The sequence below is a fragment of the Girardinichthys multiradiatus genome, chromosome X, assembly GCF_021462225.1.
Source record: "Girardinichthys multiradiatus isolate DD_20200921_A chromosome X, DD_fGirMul_XY1, whole genome shotgun sequence".
In the NCBI taxonomy this organism is placed as follows: domain Eukaryota; kingdom Metazoa; phylum Chordata; class Actinopteri; order Cyprinodontiformes; family Goodeidae; genus Girardinichthys; species Girardinichthys multiradiatus.
In genome coordinates, this window is record NC_061817.1 from 8,907,764 (window position 1) to 8,921,251 (window position 13,488).

At 36.7% G+C, this 13,488-nt stretch overlaps 1 protein-coding gene across 2 annotated transcripts in view; it reads left to right on the plus strand.

The window, feature by feature from the left end:
• LOC124862727 (protein kinase C beta type-like) overlaps nucleotides 1-13,488 on the plus strand; it is a 145,508-nt gene that overhangs the window by 62,271 nt on the left and 69,749 nt on the right. For both annotated transcript variants that reach the window (XM_047356804.1, XM_047356803.1), the window contains exons 4-5: nucleotides 7,889-8,000; nucleotides 8,185-8,313. In XM_047356804.1, the coding sequence (XP_047212760.1) occupies nucleotides 7,889-8,000; nucleotides 8,185-8,313 (241 nt within the window). The remainder of the gene's footprint in view (nucleotides 1-7,888; nucleotides 8,001-8,184; nucleotides 8,314-13,488) is intronic.

The following is a 13,488-nucleotide window of genomic DNA, read 5'->3' on the forward strand; positions in this document are numbered from 1 at the left end:
TAGTTTAGCATTACTATGTCTTATAAAAATAAATGCCTTTTCTATCGAGAAATCTTTGAGAATGGAGGGACTGAAATAAAAATGGATATGCGAGTTTGTTGGAAAATAGACCTTGAAATACTCAGCAATATCATAATTGTTAAATGTGTCTTGAAATAAAAACACAGACTACCGGTCAAACGTTTTAGATACACTTTCTCACTTAATTGGTCTCTTTTTTTTTCATGACTATTTACATTGTAGATTCTCACCAAAGGCAACAAAACTGTGAATGAACACATGGGATTATAACGAAAAGTGTGAAATAACTCTTAAATGTTTCAATATTTTAGACTCTTCAAAATAGCCACACTTTGCTTGATCACTGCTTTGCTCTCTTGGCATTCTCTCCATGAGCTTCATGAGGCGGTCACCTGTAATGGTTTTCCAAAGAGAAGACAAGAATGAACTTCCCAGGGGTTCATTGAAAGATGGCCAAAGGTTAATATTTCAGTCATCAAAGGGCGGCTACTTTAGTGAATCTAAAATATAAAACATATTTAAAGGTGTTTTACATTTTTTTGATGCCTTCAGTGAGAATCGATGTACAATGTAAATAGTCATAAACATAAACAAAACCAAGAGAATGTGTGTCTAAAACCTTTGACCGGTAGTGTATCTGTAAAAAGTAGATTAATATCAGAAATTGTAAGAATCTGATGAAACTGCTTTGACCATGTGGCATTCCTAACAAAGCATGTTTTAAGTACTACAATGGTTAGGAAAGGGGCATGCCCAAACCATACACCAAACATGGAATATAAGAATAGATTAAATTATATTACAACATTTCTAAAAGGGTTTCCAGTCACAAGATGGTGAACGTATCTATTTATTTAATTTTTGCTAATCTAGTCAATTAGTTTTTTTTAAGTCAGATTCTCATCAACAATAATCCCTAAGAATGTTGTAAAAGACACCTGAGGTATTTCAATAGAGTCAACAGAACTAGTTAAAATATCACCTCTCGGGCATCTTTTATTTTTAAGCCAGCATAAAGCTTCTGTTTTTTCCGTTTGTCACTTCAAATCTCTCCATCCATCTCTGTCATCTCCTTTCTATTTTCTGCCAGCTCTCTTCATTTCTGACACTTGAACATTTCTATATTTGGCTTGCATGTACTGTAGCTCTCCCCTTCCATGAAAATATCTCTCACATTCTCTCCCTTTATACCAAACCTGAAACCGTCCTGTATGTCGTCTATTTTAAATCCGTTCCACCCAGGGGTCTTCTGCTCTTAATTATGGGGCCATGTCACCATCATCATGTTGTTTCTTTATTGAGTTCATGACCTTACAATATCCGCCCCGTGGAATGTAGGCTAGCTCTGCTGCAAACTAGTTGCTTATTTTATTATTAGATATGGGAATACAGCGGAGAACGAAGAACTCTTACCAACAGCAAGGGAAATCACCAAGATGTACATCTATTTAAAAACAGATATAAAATTGTTATCTAGAGTGATGCCTCAACCGCCAAATCCAAAAACAGTTTATTCTGTTGTCTGCAAGATCATCTCTTTGTCTGTGGCTCACAATTCCCATACTACCTCTCATTTTTCTTCCCTTCTGTTAGCTGTGTATGTTTAAAAGAGGAATTCAATTATAGATCTGGGTTAATAGAAAGGGTTCCCTGTGGGAGAAGTCGAGGGATGATGTCCCCTAATGAAACCTACATTTCAGGCCCGCTGCTTGCTAATGGTATAGAACTCAGAGGTTTAAGAGCATACACATGTTTAACGGATATTGTATTGGGCATGGACTGATTTACGTCTTGAAGGTTCAATTCCACAGTTGTAAAAAGTCATGGTTTCAAATAAGCAAACAACCTAAAATCTATTGTACCATTTATGATATGTATAATGACAAGCTAAAGACAGTGCAGAGCTTTCTCGGTTCACATGCAGAGTAAAGGAATATTGCCCATTGCCACCTGTTGCTTCAAGCTGTCGGTCAGTTGTGTTCTATGGCTGAATATTGAGGAATTTGCTTAAACCTTTATGAGTGATTAAAAAAGAAGAAGTATATCTGGAAGGGAAACACCCAGACATTAATGCTGTTTTGAAACAAACATATGCAAAAAGCTACAAAAGTTATAATGTCTGCAGGTTATAAAAGCAGAGTGCTGCAGACTTAATGCAGCTAATTAACAAGCTAACACCAACTCATCAGCCATCCAGCATTACTTTATAAAAATAAAAGCAGACATAATGTTCTGCACAATTAGCACAGTTAGTTTAGAACTATTGCTAAATATGGGCATGGGTGTGTTCTATAGTTTCCTGTGTGGATAATTTCAAGAAAGAAAAGAAATGTAAACATCACAAAGTCACTCTGAAGCCTGTCTTTCACAGAACATTTCCAATAACATGACAGCATGTGTTTGATTTGTGTGTTGGCGGGAGATGACTAATAGTGCTGGCAGGAAACATAATTGGACAGGAGAGTGCTCTGATAAAACAAAGGAATGCAGAGAGCGAGAATAGACATTGACATGAAAATAAGTCAAAAATGTCGACATCATAATGCATAACTTAAATTTATGGTTGAATGAAACTTTTCATAATACCAAATTCAGCCTTGTTGAAAACTAAGTAAATCTTTGCTGCTTCCATAGAATTTAAAATGGGACATAGGAGTCAGGTTTGGCTAATCAAAGACAGCTGGATAACTGATCACCAGCAAGTCTGACCATTTTTATAAAAACAGGAGTTCTGGCTGTTTGCTGCTCTGGGGCAAATAGGTGTTTGTTTACACAGTACCAAAAAGGAAAGACGTTTACAGTGACCTTAGTCATGCAGCTGTTGCTGCCCATCAATCTGAGAAGGGTTACAAGTCTATCATTCTATAGTACAAAAAATTTATTATATAAGAGGAACCCATTTGAGAGACTTGACACACTTCACACCACAGTCAGAACATGCAATCCTCAAAGAAATTGCAAAAACCCCAAGAGCTGTATCTCAGATTTCACAGTCATCACATTTTCATGTGTGTTAGCGTGCTAAATGTTAAAGTCCATGACAGTAAAATAAAGTCCATGACAGTAAAATCAGAATAGGTCTTGAACAAAGACCTCATTCCTACCATAAGGGATGGTAGCGGATGGATGGTGATTTGATTTTGTTTTATAGCCAGAAGGTCTTGTCACCCATTAACTTCTCTGTATACCAAAGTTTCTTTAGAGTGAAATTTAAGACCATCTGTCTGAATCTTGGCCTAAACTGGGTCATAAAACCGTACATGGATCCCAAATAGACCAGCGACTCTACAAAACAACAACAGGAAAACAAAAAAAAAACTGCATGTTACGATGACCTAGTCAGAGTCCAGAACTCAGATGGACTAAGGTGCTGAGTTAGGACCTTAAGATAGATATGCAAAAACAGATTTCTGCAAAGCACAACTTTAACCGAACTGAATCAATGTTTTAAAGATAAGTTGGCCAAAATCTCTCCACAACAGTGTAAGAGACTGATAATGCCATACAGAAGGAGACTACAGCTGCCATAGGCGGTTCTGCAAGCTTTTGTATCAAGGGGCTGTACTGTTTTTGACTGACTGTATTGAAAGCCATTGAAGCTTTCTTTTTCCAAGGACTGTATATCACATAATCCACTTGCTAATCTAGGATCTCCCCTGTCTACCATCTGGTGTTTTAGTTGGGTCCTGTTTTTTGCTAAACAAAGTAAAATAGAAGTTTGACACTTTTGGAAAATATTAATCATGTAGGCAGAAAAACAAAAGTGTTAGGTGTTACTCAAAAAGTATGGTAAAATGTTAGTATGTGTTTTTATGTAGTAGTTCTGAGGCATCAAGCAGCTATTTTTAATGAAGCATTTTCCTAGAATAAGATTAAAACTGTTTTACTCTATGGCAAAGCTTCTCTTCTGACCTGTGTATGGACAGTCATAGCACCCTATTTCTTATCCGATTTTTATGAAGTCTGGCTCAAATTAAAGCTGAAAAAATTGCCAATATTATGATACACAGAAATATGTACTCTCCCTAAACTTAAATTTATAAGCAGTGTGGAAACTGTGCTGTATAGTGCTGAGAGGTATCCCTACTGTGCTACAAAGATTGCCATGCTGTCGATTGATTTTTAACAGCTCAAGCTGACAGTTGCGGTTCTGATTATTGTATCACACATGGTTGGTTTCTGGCCTTGATACTGAAATTTCTAAACTGTTATTTTAAAAGAGGGTTCTTGTTACTTATTTCACCTGGGCCCAGGGATGGACTGGCCATTGGCTGCACCGAGACATTTCCCAGTAGCCTGGTCGCTGGTTTGGCCCGCTTAGCTGTCGCCAAGCAGTAGCACCGAAGCTTTGGTTTGAGTCATGCTTGATTTTATTTTAAATGAACAGTCCATGGTGTTTGTGCAGCTCACTCTGGTATCTGACAGAAACTCCCAGACTGAAGACAGACAGCCCCTCCTTTTTTTCTGAGGCTGTCACAGCAATGCAGAAACACACTGAGACCACTAAAGAGAGAGAGCATAGCCTGGCATAGCCTATCCAGCACAACTAGCTTAATAAGGAGATTAGTTCCACTTTGAGGAACATAAGGGGGGCAAAACAAATTTAATAATATTTAACCAGGTAAAATGTTTTGTTTTTGTATTTTAAACACTGTACTACTTTTCATGCCATACATAGTTTTTATAAAATCTTTCACAAATTACATTTCATGTGTATATCTCACTTAGATTCTTTATTGGCATTCCACAAGAACCACTTTGGTGTACTTCTGTCGCTGCTGCTGCAGCAGTCCTGACTCAATGCATAGCAATAGCTTATGTGTGTTATATGTGTGTCATCTAAAAGTCACGTGATGCCCAATCTAGTCATTTAAATCAATGTTCTTAACACATGCAGAGGACACGTGTTGGCCATCATAATTTCAATCAACCACAGCTTGAAAAATAGCCTAGATTTGAAGGTTTCAAAGTGACCCTAAAGAAAAAAACAAACTTTATTTTTCCTAGTTTTTTCTCATTCTATTAATTTTCTTAAAGAAAATTTTATTTTCAAATATGTCAAATGTATATTTGTTCTTTTATTTTGTTGTTACTCAGCTATAAAAAAAAAACACCATAGTTCTATTTAGTACTTACCAAAGCCTTAAAAAATGAAGGCATTTAAAGAAGAAGATAATTATTGACAAATTTTAGGTTCTCTTTTTTCCGCCTCTAAAAAAGGCACAACTTGCCAAAGTAGACCAGGGAACAACTGGTATGCTATCCTTACGTTCAGCCGACCATAACTGCAGACATGTCTGTAGAAAGATTTGTGAGACTGTGCTTGATTTTCTTTTAAATGTTTACTTTCACATTTGTTGATGGTGAATCAGTTTCTGTCTTTTTGTTTCTTTGATTTTTTTATTTTGTTAATCTGAGGTTTCTGGACTACATGTAATTCTAGCTTCCAGCTGCTCATTTCTTCTTCTAAAAGACAGGAAAAGAAAAAGGCAGATATGAAAATCATGCAAGCATAACAAAGGCACGTTGCATGCTAGGACTCTCTTTGACTTTTAAAGAAGTTTAATTGAGACAACCGTCGAAATGCTACATAATATGCCAGGAAAGATGTGGAATGGAGTAAGAATGCAATCATGTCATTTGTTCAGGCTGTTAAATTTAAATATTTGAAAACTGAAAATATGTAGCTTCCCTGTGGACATCTGTACTATCACAGAGCTCATGTGCAGGTGTGTGTTCTCACCACAGTGGTTGCAGGTGTCACACATGCATGAGCTCACGTGGGCACTTGAAAGACATCAGCCAAAAATAGCTTGGTTTTTCCACCACCCCAGTTGCATGTTTGAATATATTTTCATGAAGAGGATTTGTCTGAAATTTTTACCTTATAGAACATAATCAGGATCAGTCTTAAGAAATGTCCAAAAAACAATAATTGCTTTTTGCTGTTTGAGAGCTATGGAAAACATTTTAGGGCTTTTATTGATAAAACAGGTCATATGATTCAGAATAAAATTATGCAGAAACATAAAGGCATTGTTCCCCTAAGAAATTACAGTCCACCTGGAGATATGTGCACGTGGCTGGCCTCATATGCCACACTCCACACTCCCACGTAAAGCCTCTAATGTTCGGTTAAAAGCAACTTATGAATGTTAATGTGCAGAAATGAGCACGTTGCAGACAACAGGAAGACAAAAAGGTAAAAATCTTATACATATATGCAGATGGTAAGATGACTGAAGCAGGCGGATGGTGCCCTCCGTATGCACAGGAAATGTTTGTCTACTGCAGAAACTTTACACACAAAATTTTTTTACTTAGATGTTTTGCATTTTAGATGTGATTTCAGATGACAATACACCCACAAATGTCAGTGTATTTCAGCTGAATTCTATATAATCGACCAAAACAAACACAACACAAAGTGAAAGTACAATATATGGTTTAAAATATTTGCTCAAAAGTATGTTAAAGAGAATATCTGTTCGTCCCCTATTACTGATACCCCCAAGTAAATTCCAGTGTAACTAATTCTCTTCAGAAGTCACCAAACTAGTGAGTAGAGTCTACCTGTGCATATTTTGATCTCAGTATGAATCTGTGAAGGCCTCAGAGGCTTGTTAGAGAACATTACTGAATAAACACCTTCACCAGGACCGAGGAACACAGGTCAAGAATTAAGCTGTGGAGAAGTTGAAAGCAGGATGAGGTAATAACACAACATCCCAAGCTTAAACATCTCAGACAACAGTTTTTTAACTCATTTTGGATAAGTGGCAAAAAGAAAGCTATTGTTAAAAAAAAAACATGCAGTCCCATTTGAAGTATAACTCATACAATGCAACGGACACAGTAGCCATGTGAAAGAAGACACTCTGGTCAGAAGCGACCAAAATGAAACATTTCGTTACATTCAAAGTGCTGTGTGGTAGAGCACCAACACTTCACCTCACCCAGAAAACTGCTGTTAAGAAACATGGGTGAGGCATCATCATACAATGACAAAGCAAAGGAAAATCCATGTGTCAGAATGGCCTAGCCAAAGTCCATACCCAAATCTGATTTGGAATCTTTGCCTTGAAAATTAAAGTTGAAAGTTGTTCTTCATCCAACCTAACTGTTGTAAACATTAGAAAAGCACAAGCAAGAATTTTATTCACACAGCCAAAAACAGAAATCATCATTTATTTAGGACTACTGAAGATAAACAATAAATGACAACCAGCAGCAGAAGAGGTTTTTAAAGAGGGTTGGCTTATTAGCTTATGCCAAATTATGTTGCTGCTTTAATTTGGTTGGAAATAATTAATCTTTGAGATGGGATACAAAGGTAAACCAAACACAGAGGTTTGTCTCAAGTACATTTTGCTTCTAATAATTAATGTCTCCACATGGATTATGGGTTTAAAAAATGCGCCGTCACCTAGTAAGTTCTTCAAAAACCTGTATGCCTGTTTTTGTTTGTTTAACAGCTCAGTACATACTTTAAACAATGTCCTATTGTGCTCACAGATCTGTACACCCGCTCACTGACATACATATGCAGTTAAGCTCTGAGCGTGGCTGCTTTTGTGGCCTCGCATAACTGCTATGAACAAAGCAATTCAGACGAAACCTATCAGATTACAGCACCTACCCCCCTCTGTGTTCACCTGCCCCCAAATAAACTTCCTGTTATTGTTCTCAGCGGTGGAAAGTCTGTGATGAATGGCTCATGGTGAAATAGATGGAAGAACATTTATTTGTTGTGTGATTCTGCAAAGTTGCTCTCATTTGATCAAATAATATGACATGTTTAACCCCATAAAGGCATAGTTTTAGTGTGAAACCAGTTTTTACTGTTTCGTTTAATGTTTCTCTTCAGGACCCGAGGGCAAAGCATAAATTTAAGATCCACACCTACTCCAGCCCTACCTTCTGTGACCATTGTGGCTCCCTACTCTATGGCCTCATACACCAGGGAATGAGATGTGACCGTACGTGCTCCAAACTACACCTAACCTCTCATATAATATCATATTTGTCCATATTTACATGAAATTGTTTAACAATTACTTTTATTTGCATGTGCTTGAATGTATGACTTCTTTAAAACATATCCAAACATAAACATTTTATCTGATCAGTGTTCTGGGACGTGGCCTTGTGTGTGTTTTCCAGACTGTATGATGAACATCCACAAGCGCTGCGTGCCCAATGTGCCGAACCTGTGTGGGACGGACCACACTGAGAGGAGAGGTCGCATCGAGATCAGCGCCGAGGTCAAGACTAATGTTCTCACGGTCACCAGTAAGTTTATCTTAGGAAGACATGCAGACGCATACAGAGCAGAAATACATCTGCTGGGAAATGCAGGTGTTTGTCTCCCTCTGCTGTTAGGATGGCAGAGATGAACGATGAGGACACTTGGTTTATGTCTATCACACGCCTTCCTCTGAATACGCAGATTTAGACTTCATTTCTTTTGTTTTTGTTCATGGTTAATGTTATTTTGCCATGTGTATGAATTTAAGATTGAAGCAATATAATTTACATTTTCAGGTGATATGTTGATTTATTTAGCATTTTTGTTTTCTTTTGAAAAACTCTAATAGTACATGCAGATGCAGTTCTGGTCAAAAGTTCACAAACACTTTTATTGAGAATGAAACTCATAAATTTAAGCTTTTTAAAGATTTATGTGATTTATTTAAAGGTCCATTACCAAGCTACAGAGAAACCAAATGCTTTTTCAGGTATCAACTGGTTACGTCATAGTTGTGGCTGAATTCTTAATCACTTTTTTTTAGCAGAAATCATAGACTTCAATTAAATTAGTGGATTATTGACATGGATCTGTCATTTGAATGGGGTTGAGGTCTGGGCCATATCTGAGGCTGGATGTAATCTGTTTGGCCTGAATGACAAGACATATTTTTAAAAGAGTTAGGGTGATGTACCATGTACTAACTGTCAAGCAAGGTGAAACACAACTGGGTGCCTGACCATGATGCTAAACATTCACCCAAACTTGCTTTGGAACGGTTAAAGCAGGCAAACATTTGGTTTTTAAAATGGACCACAAGCTTAACCCCATTGAAAATGTATCCACCATGCTTAAAAACCGAGTCTATACCAAGAAACCAGGAAACCAACAGTTTTAAATCAATTCTGCTGTTTTCGGCAAAGAAAAGCAGTCAAACATTCAACCAGATAGTTGATTATTTTAGAAGCTTGACGTTTTTTTTTTGTTGTTTTTTTTGTCTGCGGCTTTCTGTGGTGTATTTATATGTTTAAATATATATTTTTTAATCTATTATTTTGACTTTGTGGGGATTACGGAAAATATGGTAATAACCTTTACCCACCCACCCCCACCATATACAGTGTCTCTGCAATAATGAACAAAAATAACACGTTAGACTGAATTATAAATATCAGACATTTTGAAGACGTTTAAGAATACACAATAATCCCAACTAATTATTAATTAATATTTTAAAATATCAATTTATGTCGTTTTTAAGGTGCTGCATTCAATTTCACATTTACGTCTTTATTTTACAACTGTACTTATATCAGTGCACATTTTTTTTTAGATTAGAACAGTCAGTACATTACATTTCTTACATTTATTGTGACGATAGTTAAAATCCAATTACTATTTTTATTTAATACTTTAACACAGGGCTTATTATTACTGTGATTTATTATTTTTTTTTTTTTTGTAATTAAGATATTGTCTTCCTTTTGGGTTTTTTTTCTAACTATTTGTAATGATTAACATTGTTAGACATGTACTATTAGTAATTCTAGACCCATGAAAATCTTACGGGCCAAAGATGCATTTAACAATGACCAATTAAATATGTAAATCAGTATTTTTTCCTTTTCAAATACAATACTAAAAACTAAATCTACAATCTACAAACACATTTAATAGGGCACAACAGCCAGGTTACTGTGTTGGACAGGAATCCAGCTGAAATGTACCAAAATCAACTAAGGCCTAGCTGATCAAGTAGAACACTGTCTCTATTGACAAAAAAACCTATAAAACTTTTCTTAGTTGGGTTTTTACTCTCATATGTACCTGATAATCAGGGAAAATTTGTAAATATTTTGACTAATGCTTAATGACTTAATTGTGTGGCAGAAATAAAGGACTGACATTAGTTCTCACAAAATAAACCCAAAAAACCACATGTCTGTTTACCACAGCTGTAAGACCATAGAGGCTCAGATCAAAATGTATTCTTTCTTTCTCAGAGATGTACATTTATCTACGTGTTACTTTCCTTTTCCTTCTTGTAGCTGTCAGGATTGCAGTGTTTGTATTTTACAGCTTTCTTAATATTGAAGCTGAGGGGCTGTAAGCTGGATGTTACTGTAACAGAGCCCGTCCTGCAAGGCTTCAGTAAAAAGCAAGTATTGATTTATTGACGTATTTACACTCCTTGCTGTTGTGTTTGACTGGTTGGTACATTTTTTTCTCAATTGTCTTCTTAAAATCAAAAACTCGCAGAAATCCGTCTCCTTGTCAAACTTAAGAAACTACCGTAATGCATTTCTTTTAATGTTGGTTTTGCTCATAATCTTAGTTTTAGGCAAACATGGTTTAAAGAGGCATTTTCACCTTTATTTAGAATACTTTTAGCCTAAAACATTAAATAGGGTTGGTTTAATGAAATCCATTTTTACCTTTACTGACTATTTTTACCTGCAGGTGGCAGCAAAAGGCTAAAAAAATACTATTGTATTTGTAGATTGTAGATTTTTCTTTTTTTTTTTTTAGTATTGCATTTTAAAAAAAAGAAAAATACTGATTGGATATCAAAACTCAACCACAGATTGGTAAAAATAAATCTGGAATAATATTAAAAGAAATCCACATTTAAGTGACCATTGTAATTGCAGACTCAATGAAACCATGATATTTAAAGCTTAGTAACATCACTTGAGGTTGAATCTTTAAGAGGGCTATCCCAGAAGCTTACAGACCCTCAGCATGAGGCTATCACCACCATACTTGACAACTGATTCAATGTTCGTGGATTTAAGGCCTCACCTTGAGTTTTATGAAATAAACTCTACAAACAGCTCACTACTGTCTTTTATTTGACCTGAAGTTTTTTTGCCATATGAATGAAAGTTTTACATCATCAGTTCTTGATGTTAAAAGATTGCTAAAGTAGTAATCATTTGTTTTATTCTATGTTATCACAAAGGAATACTTTATTGACTTGAAACAAATATGCAGAAATTTCCTTCCTTACTGCTCTGTGTTTTCTTCCTCACTGTTTAAGTCTGTTCTTTGGTTCTGGTTCCCACGCTCAAACACAGGAAATAAGCCGCTCGTTACTATGGGAAATGATAAGAGAGCGCACTTATCACACACACTGCTTGGACAGCAGCAAAGCTGAAAATCCACTTAGCAGACCAGAATGATGAACTAAATCAAAATCTTAAATGTCCAAGTAAAAATTACCTGCTTTATTATATGAACCTAAAGTTAATGGTTTATTTTAGAATTGACTTATTTTGTGACATAATTTCGGTTTTATGTGATAGATCCTTAACAGTAAAAGGCAGAGGCAGGAGCAGTTTATTTATTTTTTTGCCAACAGGGATCAGTGTGGATCCAGTGTGGTGGTGAATAACGAGCAGAAACTACAAGTATCTTCCCTTAAGCTTAACAAAGCAGGATCTGGTAAACAAAATACGGCTCCTCCACTGAGAGATGTTTTTGTGTTGACTCTGATTTTGGATTTTATGAAGCTGTTGCTGCTGGTGTAAAGTGACTCTGATATGATGTGTTGTAACTCTTCACCTCCTTCATCTCGTCGTAGGCAGATCAGAGTGATGCAAAACCCAGGGGAACAGAAAGGGCTTGGCATCTCTTTTAAAGAGACTCCAGCATGACAAATGCAGTGTAGGGTATAAAACCAAAATCTTACAGATGCCCTCCTGTTTTGTTGCCCCTAATGGGATGTGGTGGACACATATGGTTAAGAAAACATAATGTCAGAAACCAAGGAGTTATTGAGATCAATATGTTCAAACAATGACTTAAAAGTGCACAGGACTTTTCAAACCAAAGCTGTACCACTACTGTCCCCTTTACACCAGACAAAGAGCACACCATAAATCAAACACAACACGAATAGGTTGTCGGGGCTGCGTTAAAAACGCAGTGCTTTCACCATTACATGAGAAAGAGCACATGAATTGTCTGTCTAAAGCATGCATATGACCTGTGTGATGAACTCATGGTGGTTCAATATTGTGCTAGCAGTGTATCTGGGTCCTTGACCCTGCAGGGAGGAGTCTGGTTGCAGTTTATCCATTGGCTTCACAGAGTATAAAGCAGTCTATCATGCCATCACCAGACTGGCAGAACATAAAGTAATTTATTCTAATGTCCTTGTTGGTGCTGTTGCTATGTGCATCACTTGTTGACAGTCCTCTGGTTGCAACAAAAAGGAACTCACTAAGCAGCTGAAATCAACAACTCATAATCTAAACCCTATTAAAAACACCAAATCAAGACAGTGCTTTCATTGTGGCATTGGACAGAGCTAAATAATATTTTATTCCAAAGATGATGCACCTCAGATTGTCAGAACATGAAGCTGTTATGACAAGAAACTGTTGGCTTAGATGAACTTCAGTGCATTTGGTATCATGCTCTTGATCTTTTCTTCTAGTTTAGAGCTCAGTAAGCTTTTTGAAATGAATGCATTCTTGTCCAGTCCTTCCTAAACGGATTGCATATCAGTAGGCCTTGAATTAGACTGCTGCTTCCAGCCTGTGTTATATGTATATCCTGAAGTATTTGTTGAACTGTCTCAGCCTGATGTAAACAACAGGGTTTGAAAGAATAATAGATCTGTTTGTGGCCTTGATTGTATAGTGTGCCTCGATCACACGTTTACTTGACTCCACAGTGATCGACGCCCAAAGACATCACAATGGGGTGATTTCTGTGAGCTTTTTACTGACTTAGAGAAGAGTCTAGATGGAAACACTCGGCAGTTTTAATCCACTTAGTTAAACTTCTGTTCAGTAATTGTTTTATTCATCGTAATTTTTTGTTTCCTCTTTACCTAATCATTAAAGATCCAGCAAGCTTCATTACATTTGCCTTTGCTTTGTGCTGTAGAGACGAAACCTGGCTTATCCAGAAAGATCCTTTCTGTTAGTTGTTTACATTTTGGTTCTGAATTACGAATAGGGGAACCACCAAACATACAAGGCCTGTGCCAGATAAACCGCTGGTTCTTCTCTAGAGGCAACATTATGGCCAGGGTCAAGCAGATGTGTCAAGAATTCCACTAAAGTGAGAAACAGCTCATTCAGAACCACAGGTCCAGAGACCCAGTATGAGTCACTGAAAGATGATACAACAAGCCCCAGCCCTAAGTTAAGGCGTTCCCTTAATTAATTTAAGGCTGGAGTCACAACCTGTAAAACTTTGAATATTGC